Raw genomic sequence first — 13,550 nt, 5'->3', positions numbered from 1 at the left:
TGCATAGAGTAGAGAGTAGTCAGTGATCACTGTTGACCATGAAGAATTCTATTTATGGAGCAGAGATGGCCCTGATCTCCCTTGGATTCTTACTCTTCCACTTTTGAATTTCTTCTCCATTCACTTTGCCCCAAAATATGAGAAATTAAACCTGTTTTCATACTACATAACTCTATGTCATAAATAATTTTGACACACTTTTCATATTTAACATTTTAGAAGGGAAGAAAATCACTAGCTTCATTTATAGAATTCATCTCACACAGAAACACCCTAGGGCTTTGCAAAGCATAGCTTAAGAAATTATGATCCAATTGAAATCGATTCATTTTACAGATGAGCAAAGTAGAGCATAGAGAAGAAAGCATCTGGGATAATGTCACAGAGCTACCTGGTAGAAAAGCCAGGACATCTATCAGTTATGTCTGAGGCTTCCCTTCTATTTCCATCTTGAAGAATCTACACTTTGGGAAGAGAGTTCTCTGACCAACATTGCCTTTCACCTCTTTCCCTAATTCTCTGCTTACTCCACTTGACCTTCCATCTTTTTCTTTGGTTTGGTCAAAAGGAATTCCCTCTTATCCTGATGGTAACCATAGTTACTGTCATCAATTCGTCCCTTCCCACTGCTTTTGCCAAGCTTGGATATCAATGCTCTGCAATCTTATTTCCCTCCAGTGGTGTTTAGCAATTGGTTCTGAAGGAAAAAAAAAAAAAAAAACCCAAAAAAACCAAAAAACTTTATGCAGAACACATTTAAAGCTTAATTTGAATCATTAACATTTCTCCTGTCATTCTCTTAAATCTAGACAAATGAACAAAATAATAAATAACGCCTGGATTTGCTGTGTAAATGCTCGTACTGAAAATGTAACAATTGATAGGTGGGAGAACTTGCTGTATCACACACGGCCTCCATCTTTACCAGTAAACTGAAATCTATCTCTCTGAGGTCATTAAACACTTTTTTTAAATTGATAAATCTAAAGGTTTTTTCCCTCAGGCTTTGTCCCAGTTAAATACTTAGGCAACCCTTTTTTTTAACCTGGGTATTCACTATTCCCTTCATATCTTTCTTGTTCATATCCTAATATGAATAGATGAAGATGTTTTCTTACATCTCTTATTGCTTCTTCTCAGTCAGGTTTCCTCACCATTCCAACAACACCTTCTCTCTTGCTCAGGAGTGGCCTTACCTCTTCTCCAGGGGCTCGGGTTTTCAGTGTGGCCATAGCTATGCTTCCTTTTGCAAACCTCAATTTAGGGAGAGTGGCAAGAATGAAAATGAAGACACCTTTTAGAGACCGGGCCGTTCATCCATGCAGTAAAATGGAGTGTATATTGTGTCCTAGTACTGGTTCCCGATGGTAGAATTCTAGGACGAGGAGGAGAGTGAGGACTAGCCTTGACAGCTCTGAGGTGTCTGAGTGGCACAATGTCCATGGGGTAAAAAAGGGAGAGGTGGGATGGGGATTACAAAAAGATCTAGACCCACAGTGTGAGAATTTGGAATCACATCAAAATAAATCTTCTTTGCTATTTGAGGGGACAGGAAAATGACAGATGAGTAGTCTTCTTTTTGGGGTGTATGAAGGAAATTTAATTCAAACTAGGTCTCTACGTTCAATGATGTCTCTTGTTGTCCAATGGTGGAGAAATTGAGGCAAGATAGAGATTACAGAGTTTTTAATATTTTATTTGAAAGGGAGAGATTGTGCTGGGGGCCCTCCAGGGCTGATATTCAAAGCATCCAGAAACCAATGTGAATTCTCAATGACACACATACACACACGGCTCAGCTACAGAGGTAGACCGAGGCAGGGGTGGAGTCAGAGCACTGAGTGGGAGCAGATTATCAATCCATTTTTTTTTTCCTGAGGCTGGGATTAAGTGACTTGCCTGGAGTCACACAGCTAGGAAGTGTTAAGTGTCTGAGATCAGATTTGAACTCCCGTCCTCCTGAATTCTAGGCTGGGGCTCTATCCACTACGCACCTAGCTGCCCCCCTATCAATCCATTTCTGACATTCTGATAAGCTGGGATGGGGAGAGGTATCCAACATTCAGATGATGTCTAAGATAGAAGGTCTTTCTCCTTATCTAGATCATCATGGTTAGGAGGGAGGGGTAGTGTTGCAGGATTGAGCAGAACAATTAGGAACTGAGGCAGAACAATTTAGAGAAACCAAGGCAGGACAATTTGGGGAAAGTGAGTCAGGACAATTAAGGAAACTGAGTCAGGACAATAAAAGGGAACTGTGGCACAATAGTTAGAGCTATTCTTCTGGTATGAACTCCCAGAGTTAGGTTAAACTTTAAACAGTTCCTCATCCAGAGATTCACTAATCTGTTCTTTTTTTCAGTTGCCACTGCCCTTGGTTCTGATTAGTTTATTTTCTTCCCATTACTTATGGGATATAAATATAGTCTCTCTCAACTTCTCCCTTCCCTTGCCTCTCTTCCCTTCTCCTCTTTTCTCCTCTCCTGTCCTCTTCTCCTCTCCCCTCCCCTTCCTTTCCCTCTTTTCCCCTTCTCTTCTATTCTCCTCTCCTCTTCTCTCCTTTCCTCTACTCTCCTTTCCTCTACTTTTTTCTCTCTTCTTCCTTCCTTTCCTAACAAAACCTTTTTAGTTCTTAGTAGCACTGAAGTGATGTTCTCCTTTATTTAAATAACACAGAAGAACTATATGTAGCTCAAATAGAATGATTGCTTGGATAGCACTTGCTCCAAGCCTATTCAAAGGAGGGATGGGGAAGAATCTGGAATCACAAGTAATCATTCTTTCCACCTATGAAGATAGCCTTATACAAATACTCAGAATTGAGCCTTGGGTGAAATACATAAACAAGGTGTGAGTGGGATAGTAGGGAGATTAAAAAAAAGGATCCAGAAGAATTTCAGGACCACAAAAAAGCCTTACAGCTAAAATTCTCCCTGGCACTCACTGGCATATAAATGAGGATGAATTTGGTCTCTTTTAGATTCTTTGTTCTTTTATAATATCTCTTTTTTTCTACTTTTTCTACTCTTGTCTTGGAAGCAAATCAGCTTTTCCCAAACTGACTTCATTTTTGTATTCACAATCCTAGGTCTTGGGATTTTAGCCCACTCTCTTCTTAATGATTAACTTCTGCATCTTCTCCACACACACCCCCTACTTTTCCTCCCTTGTACATGGACTTTGTCAGGACAACTGGCTCAATCCAATGCTACTTTAGGGCTTTGAAGATGCTAAGGACTCTCTAAGATTCATCTACATCTCAGAAAATTCAGACTCATTGGCCAATAGATGTTCATAAGAGATTTCTTTTAGGATCTCCTTATTTGTCAGAACAAGGATTTGAGGGTCATTGTATCTCCCTGGCTATCAATTATAACCAATAAGGAGGAATGGGATACTGAAATAAAACTGATAAGCTTTGGAAGAAGTGGCCATGATGTTTTAAAGCCCTTAATTGTTGAGAAGAGAAAAGTTCGACTCCAATATTAGTGTTCAGAAAAAGAATGAGTAGGGTCTCATGATCTATAATTCTATAAGGGAAATCTATATAAGAAGCCTGGGACTTTTTAAAGAGTTAAATTCTGACAAAACAAACAGTTCTGATAAGGAAGGGGAATTGTCTAAAGAGAGGAATGTGGATGTATAAGAAACTTTTCTTCTTCTTCTTCTTCTTTTTTTTTTTTTTCCCTGAGGCTGGGGTTAAGTGACTTCCTTGGGGTCACATAGCTAGGAAGTGTTAAGTGTCTGAGACCAGATTTGAACTCGGGTTCTCCTGAAGAAACTTTTCTTTAATTTAAAAATAATGTGTACAGGATTTGGAATTAAGGGCAATTGATGGAAGATATATACTCAAAGAGTGAAGAGTTTAGTATAAATAGTGTCAGAACTGTTAAAGTTCAGAAGGCACTAAAATGGGTAATAAACATTAAGGACCATAAAAATGAGGGGAATTATTTTAAGTATAGATAAAGCAGATTATGGTAGTCTTTAATTAGACTTAATTATACTGGGCCAAGCAAAAGGTCTGAGAAATGATTAAGATAGATAAGACAATAATGGATGATGACAAGAAGACAAAATTACCTCACTTTTATTTTGCTTTTATTTGCCAGGAAGAACCATTTGGGGAATGTAATGAATGGAGAGAATAAAAATAATTAACAGGAACTTGAAACCTTAGATAAATGAGAAGCTGGTTAGAGAACACTTAGCTGCCCTTAATGAATTCAAATCATCAGGCTTTGATAAATTATACACCAGAGCAATGAAAAAACAAAACAATGATCCAAATTTGAGGATATAATTAATGAGTCATTGGCAATGATTTTTGAAAAAATTATGTGGCCCATGGACTGGTCCCATGACATCAGGATATGGGAAAAGATTCTTGATTTTCAAAAAGAGGAAGGGAGTGGATTTTTTGAACTATATATAGGCCAGTGAGCTTGGTATTGATTCCTGGATGCATTTTACAATATATTGTTAATAGAATGAACATTTAGAAAGAAAAGCTGATATCACTTACAGGCAGCATGTGTATGTATGTGTTGGAGTGCACCTGGGGTTACATAGCTTTTTCAGGCCTGGAATAGATGATGGTAGACTAAGATAATTCCTCCCTTCCTCTCTTCCTCCTTTCCTCTCTTTTCCTTCGTTCCTTCCTTTGTTCCTTTGTTCCTTTCTTCCTTCCTTCCTCCCTCCCTCTCTCTTTTCCTTCCTTCCATTCTTCCTTCCTTCCTTTCTTTTTTCCTTCCTTCCTTCCCTCCTTTCTTCCTTCCTTCTTCCCTCCCTCTCTCTTTTCCTTCCTTCCTTCCTTCCCTCTTTCCTTTCTTCCCTCCTTCCTTCCTTCCTTCTCTCCTTCCTTCCCTCTTTCCTTCCTTCTTTCCTTCCTTCCTTTCTTCCTTCCTTCCTTTCTTCTTTCCTTCCTTCCTTCCCTCTTTCCTTCCTTCCTTCCCTCTTTCCTTTCTTCCTTCTCTCCTTCCTTCCTTCCCTTTTTCCTTCCATCCATCCTTCCTTCCTTCCTTCCTTCCTTCCCTCTTTCCTTCCCTCCTCCCTTCCTTCCCTCCTCCCTTCCTTCCCTCTTTCCTTCCTTCCTTCCTCCCTACTTTCTTTCCTTCCTTCTTTTCTTCCCTTTTCCCCTTTCTCCCTTTCTTCTTTCTTTCCTTCCTTTTTTCTTTTCTTTCTTTTTGGACAGGGGTCCTGGATTGATTCATTTGGAAAATACTATAGATAAGTTATACTTGGATTTCAAAGAGTCAGTTGATAAAATTTTTCATACTGCTCTTATGGATAAGATGGAAAGATGTGGACTCAATCCCAGTGAAGTTGGGATTCAGAACTGGTTGTTTGCCTGGTCCAAAAAGTAATTAATGATTGATTTTAATCTTGAGAAAGGTTTCTAGTAGATATCCCAGAAACCTGTCCTTATAATAATACATTTTGATTTTAAGAAAAATGATTTTATAAAAGTGGCATGTTTAGTAAATTTATGGATGATACAGATCAAGCAAGAACTAACTAACACATTCTACAACAGAATAGAGTACCAAATAGAATATTGAGCCAAATCTTAAGATGGAAATGCCTAGAAAAAAGAGACAGCTCCAGGAAGAGTAGAAAGAAATTCTAGGACAACCAAATCATAAGGCTTTATTGATGAATGTATGAAGGGATCCTTGAACGGAAAGACCTTGTTTCCTTAACCTATTTACTGGTCCCTTCCATCACTTCAAGGATAGATGGAAATTCAGGCTGGTCCAGGGTGGGGCCAAGAAACCAATTTCCCTGTTGCTTTCCAGTGACTTACGGAATGACCAGCTCCAGTGCTTATTACTACACCAAAGTGATGTCAGAACTCTTCTTACAAACCCCATCTGCTACTGGAGTCTCCTTTCAGACCATCAGCAGCATGAAAGACTTCTGGGGCGTGAGTTTGGGTCTTTCTCCAAAGGTCTAAGATGATAGCAGGGAAGAGATCCAAGGCAAGGTGTTGGTTTAAGAGTCACATAGGGTTGGTTTGAAGGATCAGGATATGTTCAAGTTGTTTCCTCGATCATTTGATAGCCATGGGTCACAGGAGTCAGACTGATGGGGGCAGGAGTAAGATGGGGGAATTAGCTACCCCACTGGAATCTTGAAATAAGCTGAGTGACTACTTTTCAGGTACATTGTAATACATATTCTTTTTCTGGCACAGTTTGGATTATTTGGGCTTTCTAGCCTTGAAAATTTGTGATTCTGTAATACTTAGATGTAACTACTCTGGGTTACAGAATATCAGCCTGGGGAATGGGTGTTAGATTGGGAAATATAAAGCCAAACCATCCCTCCAATCCTGGGCTTGCCCTTGGTCCAGTTTGCCCAGGGCCCACTGCTTGACAGTCTCTATTGGAACAAGTGGTATAATAACCAGAACCTGAGCGAGAGCACACACTCATTCATCTACTATGAGAACCTTCTCCTGGGTGTTCCAAGATTGCGGCAGCTCAAAGTGAGGAATGACTCATGTGCTGTTCATGAAGATTTCCGAGAAGACATCTTGGGCTGTTATGATGTCTACTCCCCAGACAAGGAGGAGAGGCTCCCCTTTGGACCCCTCAATGGCACTGCGTAAGTGAGATCTTTATGTCCTGAGCAGGTAGAAAGGGGATTTGGGTCTAGTCCAGGTGTACTGAAAGAAGAACTGGGAGCTGGGAAAGAGCAAATTGGTTTTTTTTTTTTTTTTTTTTTTTTGAGCTTTGGAGACTTTCAAGAGGAGTAGAGCTAGGGAAGCAAAAGTAATGAGGGAACCCTGGGTTTGAGGGAACAAAATAGGGGATTGGGGGGAATAGGATGGAATTACAAGTATGAAATCTTGGGGAGTGAGAACCAGATAAGGGATAAAAGGATAAAGATGGAGGAATGAAGTTGTCATTACTTCATCAAGTTAGCCAAACCTCATTTCGTCGTCGTCGTCGTCGTCGTCATCATCATCATCATCATCATCATCATCATTTTACACAGTAGACTAGCAGCTCTGGAGATTATCATATAGTACACTTAGATTTAAGCAAAGAATTACATAGATTTGGAACTGGTTGAATGAGTAGTCCTAAAGAAAAATGATTAATGGACCAATGTCCACTTGGAAGAAAGTTTCCATTGAAGTATCATAGGGACTTTTTCTCAATCCTGTTCTGTCCAACAGCTTTGTCAATGGATGAAGGTATTGATGACATGCTTAAATAAATTTTAGGGGACACAGAACTGGGATGGATATTAATATGTATGAAGGAATTGATTTTCCAAAAAATCTCAAGAAATTAGAATGATGGGCTGAGGCTAAAAAGAAATTCAACAAGGATAAATATAAAATCTTAAGCTAGCATTCAAAAAATCAACTGCAGAATTCCAAGATGGGCAAAGTGTGTCTTGATAAGCATTCATGTGGAAAAACACAGCAGTGAACTGAAGGAAGCTCAATATGGGTCAAAAATGGGAAATGACAGTTGAAAATCTTTAATCTGCATTAAGAAGCGTAATTTTTAGGACTAGGTAGATGGCGGTCCCCGTGTTCTCTTTTTCAGTCAGAACATATTTAGACTATTATGTTTAGTGGTGGATAGCAGATTTTAGGAAGAACATTAAAAACCTAGGACAAATCCACTGGATGGTGCCCTGGATAGTGATGAGACCAGAGATTATGTCATACAAAGATTGGTTGAAAGAACGGGATGTTTAGCCTGAAGAAGAGGAGATGGGGGGGGGGGGAAAGAAGCATGGTAGCTTTCTTTAGATATTTGAGTGAAAAGAGAAATTAGATTTATTTTTCTTGGCTCCAAAGAGCAATACTTGAGAAGGGGTTTTTCTGAAAGGTAAGTTGAGGCCCCATAGTGAAATGTTTTCTAATCACAGGAATTATTTCAAAGTGGAACGAGCCATTTTGAGAGATAGTTACTTCCCCATTACTGCAGAGTTGTTAAGTGGGAGAATTTTTGTGGGAGAATCTTGGCAGGGATGTTGTACCCTAGGTAGAGGATTGACTAGATAATCTCTAAAGTTCTTGCCACTTTGAGAAGTGGTGATGAAGTGGCCATAGCAGAAGAGGTGTAGACAGGAATGGGGGGTGGGAGAAGTTTACTAATAGGAGGTATGACCATTGGCCTTCCCCCTCCTATTACCCCTGGCAGGTGGACATACCATTCAGAGGATGAACTGGGGGGCTCTTCTCACTGGGGCCAGCTTACGAGCTACAGCGGCGGTGGCTATTACATGGATCTACCAGGACCCCGGGAGGCTAGTGCCAGGATCCTGCGTGGCCTGAAAGATGGGCTGTGGCTGGACCGGGGCACCCGCGTTGTCTTCATTGACTTCTCTGTCTATAATGCCAACATCAACCTCTTCTGTGTGCTGAGGTGGGCACAGATTCCCCCTCCCCCTTGAGATCCTACATCTTCCTGAAGCCCTTTCACTCTCCTTGGTCTGTCAGTTTACTAGAGGTCCTGTCCTCTGCCTTGAAGCCTTTTCCTCTTCCTGGACGTTAGCACTACTCAGGAGGTTGCCAGTCACATGGAGCCATATCTCACCCATCTCATCCTTGTGGTCCCCTAGGCTGGTGGTAGAGTTCCCAGCCACAGGAGGGGCTGTTCCATCCTGGCAAATCCGCACCGTAAAGCTGATCCGTTACGTGAGCTCCTGGGACTTTTTCGTCGTGGGATGTGAGATCCTCTTCTGCGTTTTCATCTTTTACTATGTGGTGGAGGAAGCATTGGAGTTGAGGATTCACAAACTCCGTTATCTAAGCAGTGTTTGGAATATCCTGGATATGGTGGTCATCCTGGTGAGAAGGGAGCATGGGGGTCATGCTCCAGGTGGGGTGGGAGGAAAGTGTTGTGTTCAGGGGGACAATAGAAAAGGATCATGAGGGTATGAGGTGAAGAGGTTAGGCAGGAATGGGTGGGGTTCCTTTTCTCTAAGACTTTAAGTTCTGAGAGAAAGAATTCACTAAACCCAAAGGCTCTGGTAAAAGAAGCTTTATTGTTAAAGAAAAATCAAGAGGGATTCTTTTGGTGGTCATATCATTTTCAGGGGAGAAGTGATCTGCAAAGAGTCATTTTTGGAAGACCCATTTTATGTCTGAGTCTAAGGGAAGTGTCCACTGAATGTGAAATCTTGCCTGGGGATGTGACTTCCCCCAAGAAAGCTTATCTTGCTCTGAGAGGATGCAAGATCATTTGGATTTGTAGTTCAAAGGAGACATTTTTTTTGTGATTTTACATAATTTTACAGTGCTCACTCAGGTCATACTGTAATGCTGGAGAAACTGAGGCAAGATAGAGCTTAGAGAGTTTTTAATATTTTATTTGAAAGGGAGATATTTACTGAGACCAAATAAATCCATGGTTTGGTCCCAGGGCTGAATGAGACTATCCTCTCCAAGAATCTATCATCCAGCAGCAAATGTGAGTTCTCAGTGACATTTATACACAGTAGCTAAACAAAGGCAGGGGGGGTGGAGTCCAAACTCTGGTAATCTGGAATCTCCAGGCTGGAACCATTAATCTGGTTCTGACAAGTTGGGGGGTAGGACCATAAATTCTAACAAACTGGGAGGTAAGAAAGTGTCTGGCTAGAGACAGAAAGTCTGGACTCCCCCTTTTTGAGTTTACACATTGACAATTTATAACCCCTGAGTTATACCAGTCTCAATGAACTGGAGGAGGGATTTGCAACTAAGGGGATTGAGGCAGAACAATTTAGGAAACTAAGGCAGGACCAATTAGAGAAACTGAGGCAGGACAATAAAAGAGAACAGTGGCCAACAATATAGAGTTCACTTCCGTCAATAGGCCACAGGTCAAGAGCAGGAGAGGACAACCTCATCTGATCCAGTCTTGTTTTATAAATAAGGAAATGAAGGAACAAGAAATCTAAGGGACTAAAATTGCATAGCTAGTATCAGAGGTAGGATTACTCTTAAAAACCTTTCCAGATGCCCAGAGTAGGACGTTTTTCACTCCCCCAGATTCTGACTTCCCACCTGATGTTCATGTGGACATCCTGGACATGGTGGCCATTTTTGTTGGTCAGCATTTTTCTTGTGGACCAGAATTTTTAGACAGCCTGTGTGATCTACCTAATTGCTTTCCTTGTCCAGAATCCCCTGAACATTCTATGGATTTTTTTTCTTCCTGTCCTTTCAGAGGGTCATTTATCATTCCTTTTGTTCTATTTAAAACAACAACAGTAAAAAACCAAAAAATCACTTCAATTCAGCAATTTAGTAATCTTTTACTAATCATTTATTTTTTGAGCCAAGAAAGGAAGGAAGGAAGGAAGGAAGGAAGGAAGGAAGGAAGGAAGGAAGGAAGGAAGGAAGGAAGGGAAAGAATGAAGGAAGGAAGAGAAGGAAGGGAAGGAAGAGAAGAAGGAAGGAAGGAAGGGAAGAAAGAAAGAAGGAAGGAAGGAAAGAAGGGAAAGAAGGAAGGAAGGAAGGAAGGAAGGGAAGAAGGAAGGAAGGAAGGAAGAGGGAGGGAGGGAGAAAAGGGAAAGAGGAAGGGAGGAAGGAAGGAAGAGAGATTACTTGTCTTAGGAGTTGTCTGGGAAGGGTGTGCCCCTCCCAGAGGCCAGGAGGGTTGGAGAGTCAGGAGCACTCTTCTCCCAAAGGTTCCTTTCTGACCTCTCTCCCAAAAGGAGGCACAGTTTACACCAGGCCCCCCAAAGCTTAAAGGGGACATAATTTACATCATTGCTACTAAAGTTTACCTAGGTCTAGGTTCCCTGTCCCCATCCCCATCTTAGGGGGCCTTCACATTGGCTTTTACCTGTCTTTGGAGAAGGTAGAAAACTCATCCTTGCAAGTCCTGGCTGGGGGAAGTCACTGTCCTGGTCTCCACTTCAGGCAGGGATAGAGTTACCACATGCTTGTGCCAGTGATTCTGCACCAAAAACCTGGGTTCTAATAAATCTGGTGCTTTGGACCCAAGGAATGAAGGCCTTTGGGTTTCTCCTGCTTCTCAATGTTTTTTAAGGGTTCCCTTTTTTGGCTCCTCTTCTGTACTTACCAGCCACACAGAGTGCTGCACTTGAAGTCAGGCCATGATATGCCCAAACCTGACCTTGCCAGCACAGGCTAAAGGTGTCTTCCCTATCTGAAACTTTTCCTTCCCCTTCTTCTTGGTAAGGAGCCCGGGCTCTTTCCTTTCCCAGGCCTTCAGCCAAGACAATCACGTCCCTCAAACCACCGGCTTGTCTGGTAAAGAGTCTTGCCAACAGGTCACAGAACTCCTAACTTAAGGCCTTCTTTGGGGCCTTCTCCTAACCCCAAAGGCTTTCCTTGGTAGTTCATTCATTCGTAATTAAGAACTGATCTCTTTCCTGCTGTTTGTATAACACACATATATAGTTGCAACCCCTCAAATGAGTTCAGCTTTGAGACGGTATCTGTCCTCAAAGGGCTTCTTTTCTTCATCAAGAGACAGTCCCAACATGTCTAAGCTGCCAATCATCAATGTACCAGTGCCAAAATGAGTCTTAAAGCCCAGCTGGAAACTGCCCAAGGAGAGTGAACATTTCTTACTATTGATTGTCCTTAGAAGGGGGGCAGGAACAGTCATGGATTCCTGTGGTGGGGGGCCACAAGGAAGGCAGGGGAGAGACGTCAAAGCCATCACTAAAGGCTACATCTCCCTGACTATACTGCGCTTTTATTCAGAGCTTGGGCTCCTTCCAGGCTCTATCATACTCAGAGTGATTGATGGGAGAAGGAAATAACCGACTTTCTGGTACCAGTGTTACTAATAAAAGGTCTTTTGACCTCTAACGGCTGAGATCCCCTGATCTCATCTAACTGGCAAGGTCCTCTAATCTCTTCCAGGTGCCCTGACCTCCAACTTCCAGGGTGCCCTGATCTTTCACTGCCAGGGTGCCCTGACCTCCAACTGACTCCTGAGGTTCTCTAACCTCTCACACAGACACTTTTGAGAGAATAGGAGAGAAGGTTCAGAAGGGATAAGGTTCAGGAGAGAAGGTTCAGGGCCGGTGGGATCATCTGATTTATCCAACACCTTGGAATCCGGATCATCCTTCAAAGACATGACCATTGCTGATCTTGTGACAAAGACCCTCCCGTGCCAAACCCACTTGTGTCACCTGCGTCAGGCAGTTTGCGACACGAGTGAGCACACGAGACTTCTGTACAGACATACACACCCTAGAACACACAAAGCAGCCAGGGGCTATGCAAGGGCTCGGTGACCACCCACAGTGCTCCTACACGTAAGGGAGAGGCTGGTTATGAGCTTATCCTTGTAGGGTAGAATTACCAAAGAGCCCGGACCCTGCTATTTGACCCTCCTGTCCCCTCCCACTGCTATGACCTCTTGACCGCCCCCTTCATCTCTCCCAGCTCTCCATTATGGCCGTGGGCTTCCACGTGTTCCGTACCCTAGAAGTGAATCGTCTTATGGGGCACCTCCTACAGCGGCCGAGTGATTACGCTGACTTCGAGTTCCTGGCTTTCTGGCAGACCCAGTACAACAATATGAATGCTGTCAACCTTTTCTTTGCTTGGATCAAGGTATCTGTAATGGTTCCCTGGGACCCCTCTCCTGTGACATCATTCCCTTTGGAGCCCTTCTGCAGATTACCCCCAGTCATTCTCTGCAAAAACCGGCCCCTCTAGGCTAGGCTGTGCCTGACCCCCCTTCAGGATCATCCCCTCAGGGGTCCTCCCTCTGACCTCCCATGGTCACTTCCTCTTCATCTTCTGCCACCTTCAGGCGCCATCCGCCAATGGCTTGTCACACAGGCCCCTCGTGAGTCCCCTCCCACAGCACCCTGGGAAACCCCCAGCCTCCGCTGCTCCCTCAGGCCCTCTGGACTCTTTCCTCAGATTTTCAAGTACATCAGTTTCAATAAGACAATGACGCAGCTCTCAAGCACGCTTGCCCGCTGTGCCAAGGACATTCTAGGCTTTGCCGTCATGTTTTTCATCGTGTTCTTCGCTTATGCCCAGCTGGGCTTTTTGCTCTTTGGGACCCAAGTGGAAAACTTCAGCACTTTTGTCAAGTGCATGTGAGTGTGCCCTGCCCCCTGCCCTGAGCCCCACGGACTCACGGAGGAGCCCTCGTGTGCATTGTGAGAGCCCGTGCGCTCTCTGTGGGTGCGTTATGTGTCACCGTGAGTGGGAGCGGGAGTGCGGCCCGTGTGCACGTAGGAAAGTGTGTGAGCTGCCCATGCCCATGCCCCCCACCCCCGCCCCGAGCCCCACGGACTCACGGAGGAGCCCAGGTGTGCATTGTGTGAGAGCCTGAGTGTGTGTATTGTGTGTCACCGTGAGTGGGAGCGGGAGTGCGGCCTGTGTGCACGTAGGAAAGTGTGTGAGCTGCTCGCGCCCCCCCCCCCCCGCCCCGAGACCCACGGACTCACCGAGGAGCCCAGGTGTGCATTGTGTGAGAGTGTGTGTATTATGTGTCACCGTGAGTGGGAGCGGGAGTGCGGCCCGTGTGCACGTAGGAAAGTGTGTGAGCTGCCCATGCCCATGCCCCCCACCCCCGCCCCGAGCCCCACGG

General features: G+C 43.6%; 1 protein-coding gene across 6 annotated transcripts in view; it reads left to right on the top strand.

Annotated features, from left to right (window-relative positions):
- PKD2L1 (polycystin 2 like 1, transient receptor potential cation channel) overlaps positions 1 to 13,550 on the top strand; it is an 81,318-nt gene that overhangs the window by 59,361 nt on the left and 8,407 nt on the right. For all 6 annotated transcript variants that reach the window (XM_074296311.1, XM_074296307.1, XM_074296306.1 and 3 more), the window contains 6 exons: positions 5,799 to 5,926; positions 6,356 to 6,609; positions 8,169 to 8,393; positions 8,590 to 8,818; positions 12,386 to 12,556; positions 12,872 to 13,053. In XM_074296311.1, coding sequence (XP_074152412.1) covers positions 5,810 to 5,926; positions 6,356 to 6,609; positions 8,169 to 8,393; positions 8,590 to 8,818; positions 12,386 to 12,556; positions 12,872 to 13,053 — 1,178 coding nt within the window. In that variant the 5' untranslated portion in view covers positions 5,799 to 5,809. The remainder of the gene's footprint in view (positions 1 to 5,798; positions 5,927 to 6,355; positions 6,610 to 8,168; positions 8,394 to 8,589; positions 8,819 to 12,385; positions 12,557 to 12,871; positions 13,054 to 13,550) is intronic.

This window comes from Sminthopsis crassicaudata, chromosome 2, assembly GCF_048593235.1.
Source record: "Sminthopsis crassicaudata isolate SCR6 chromosome 2, ASM4859323v1, whole genome shotgun sequence".
Lineage (NCBI taxonomy): Eukaryota > Metazoa > Chordata > Mammalia > Dasyuromorphia > Dasyuridae > Sminthopsis > Sminthopsis crassicaudata.
The sequence above is the reverse complement of the archived record's forward strand: the minus strand, read 5'-3'. Positions and strand labels throughout refer to the sequence as shown.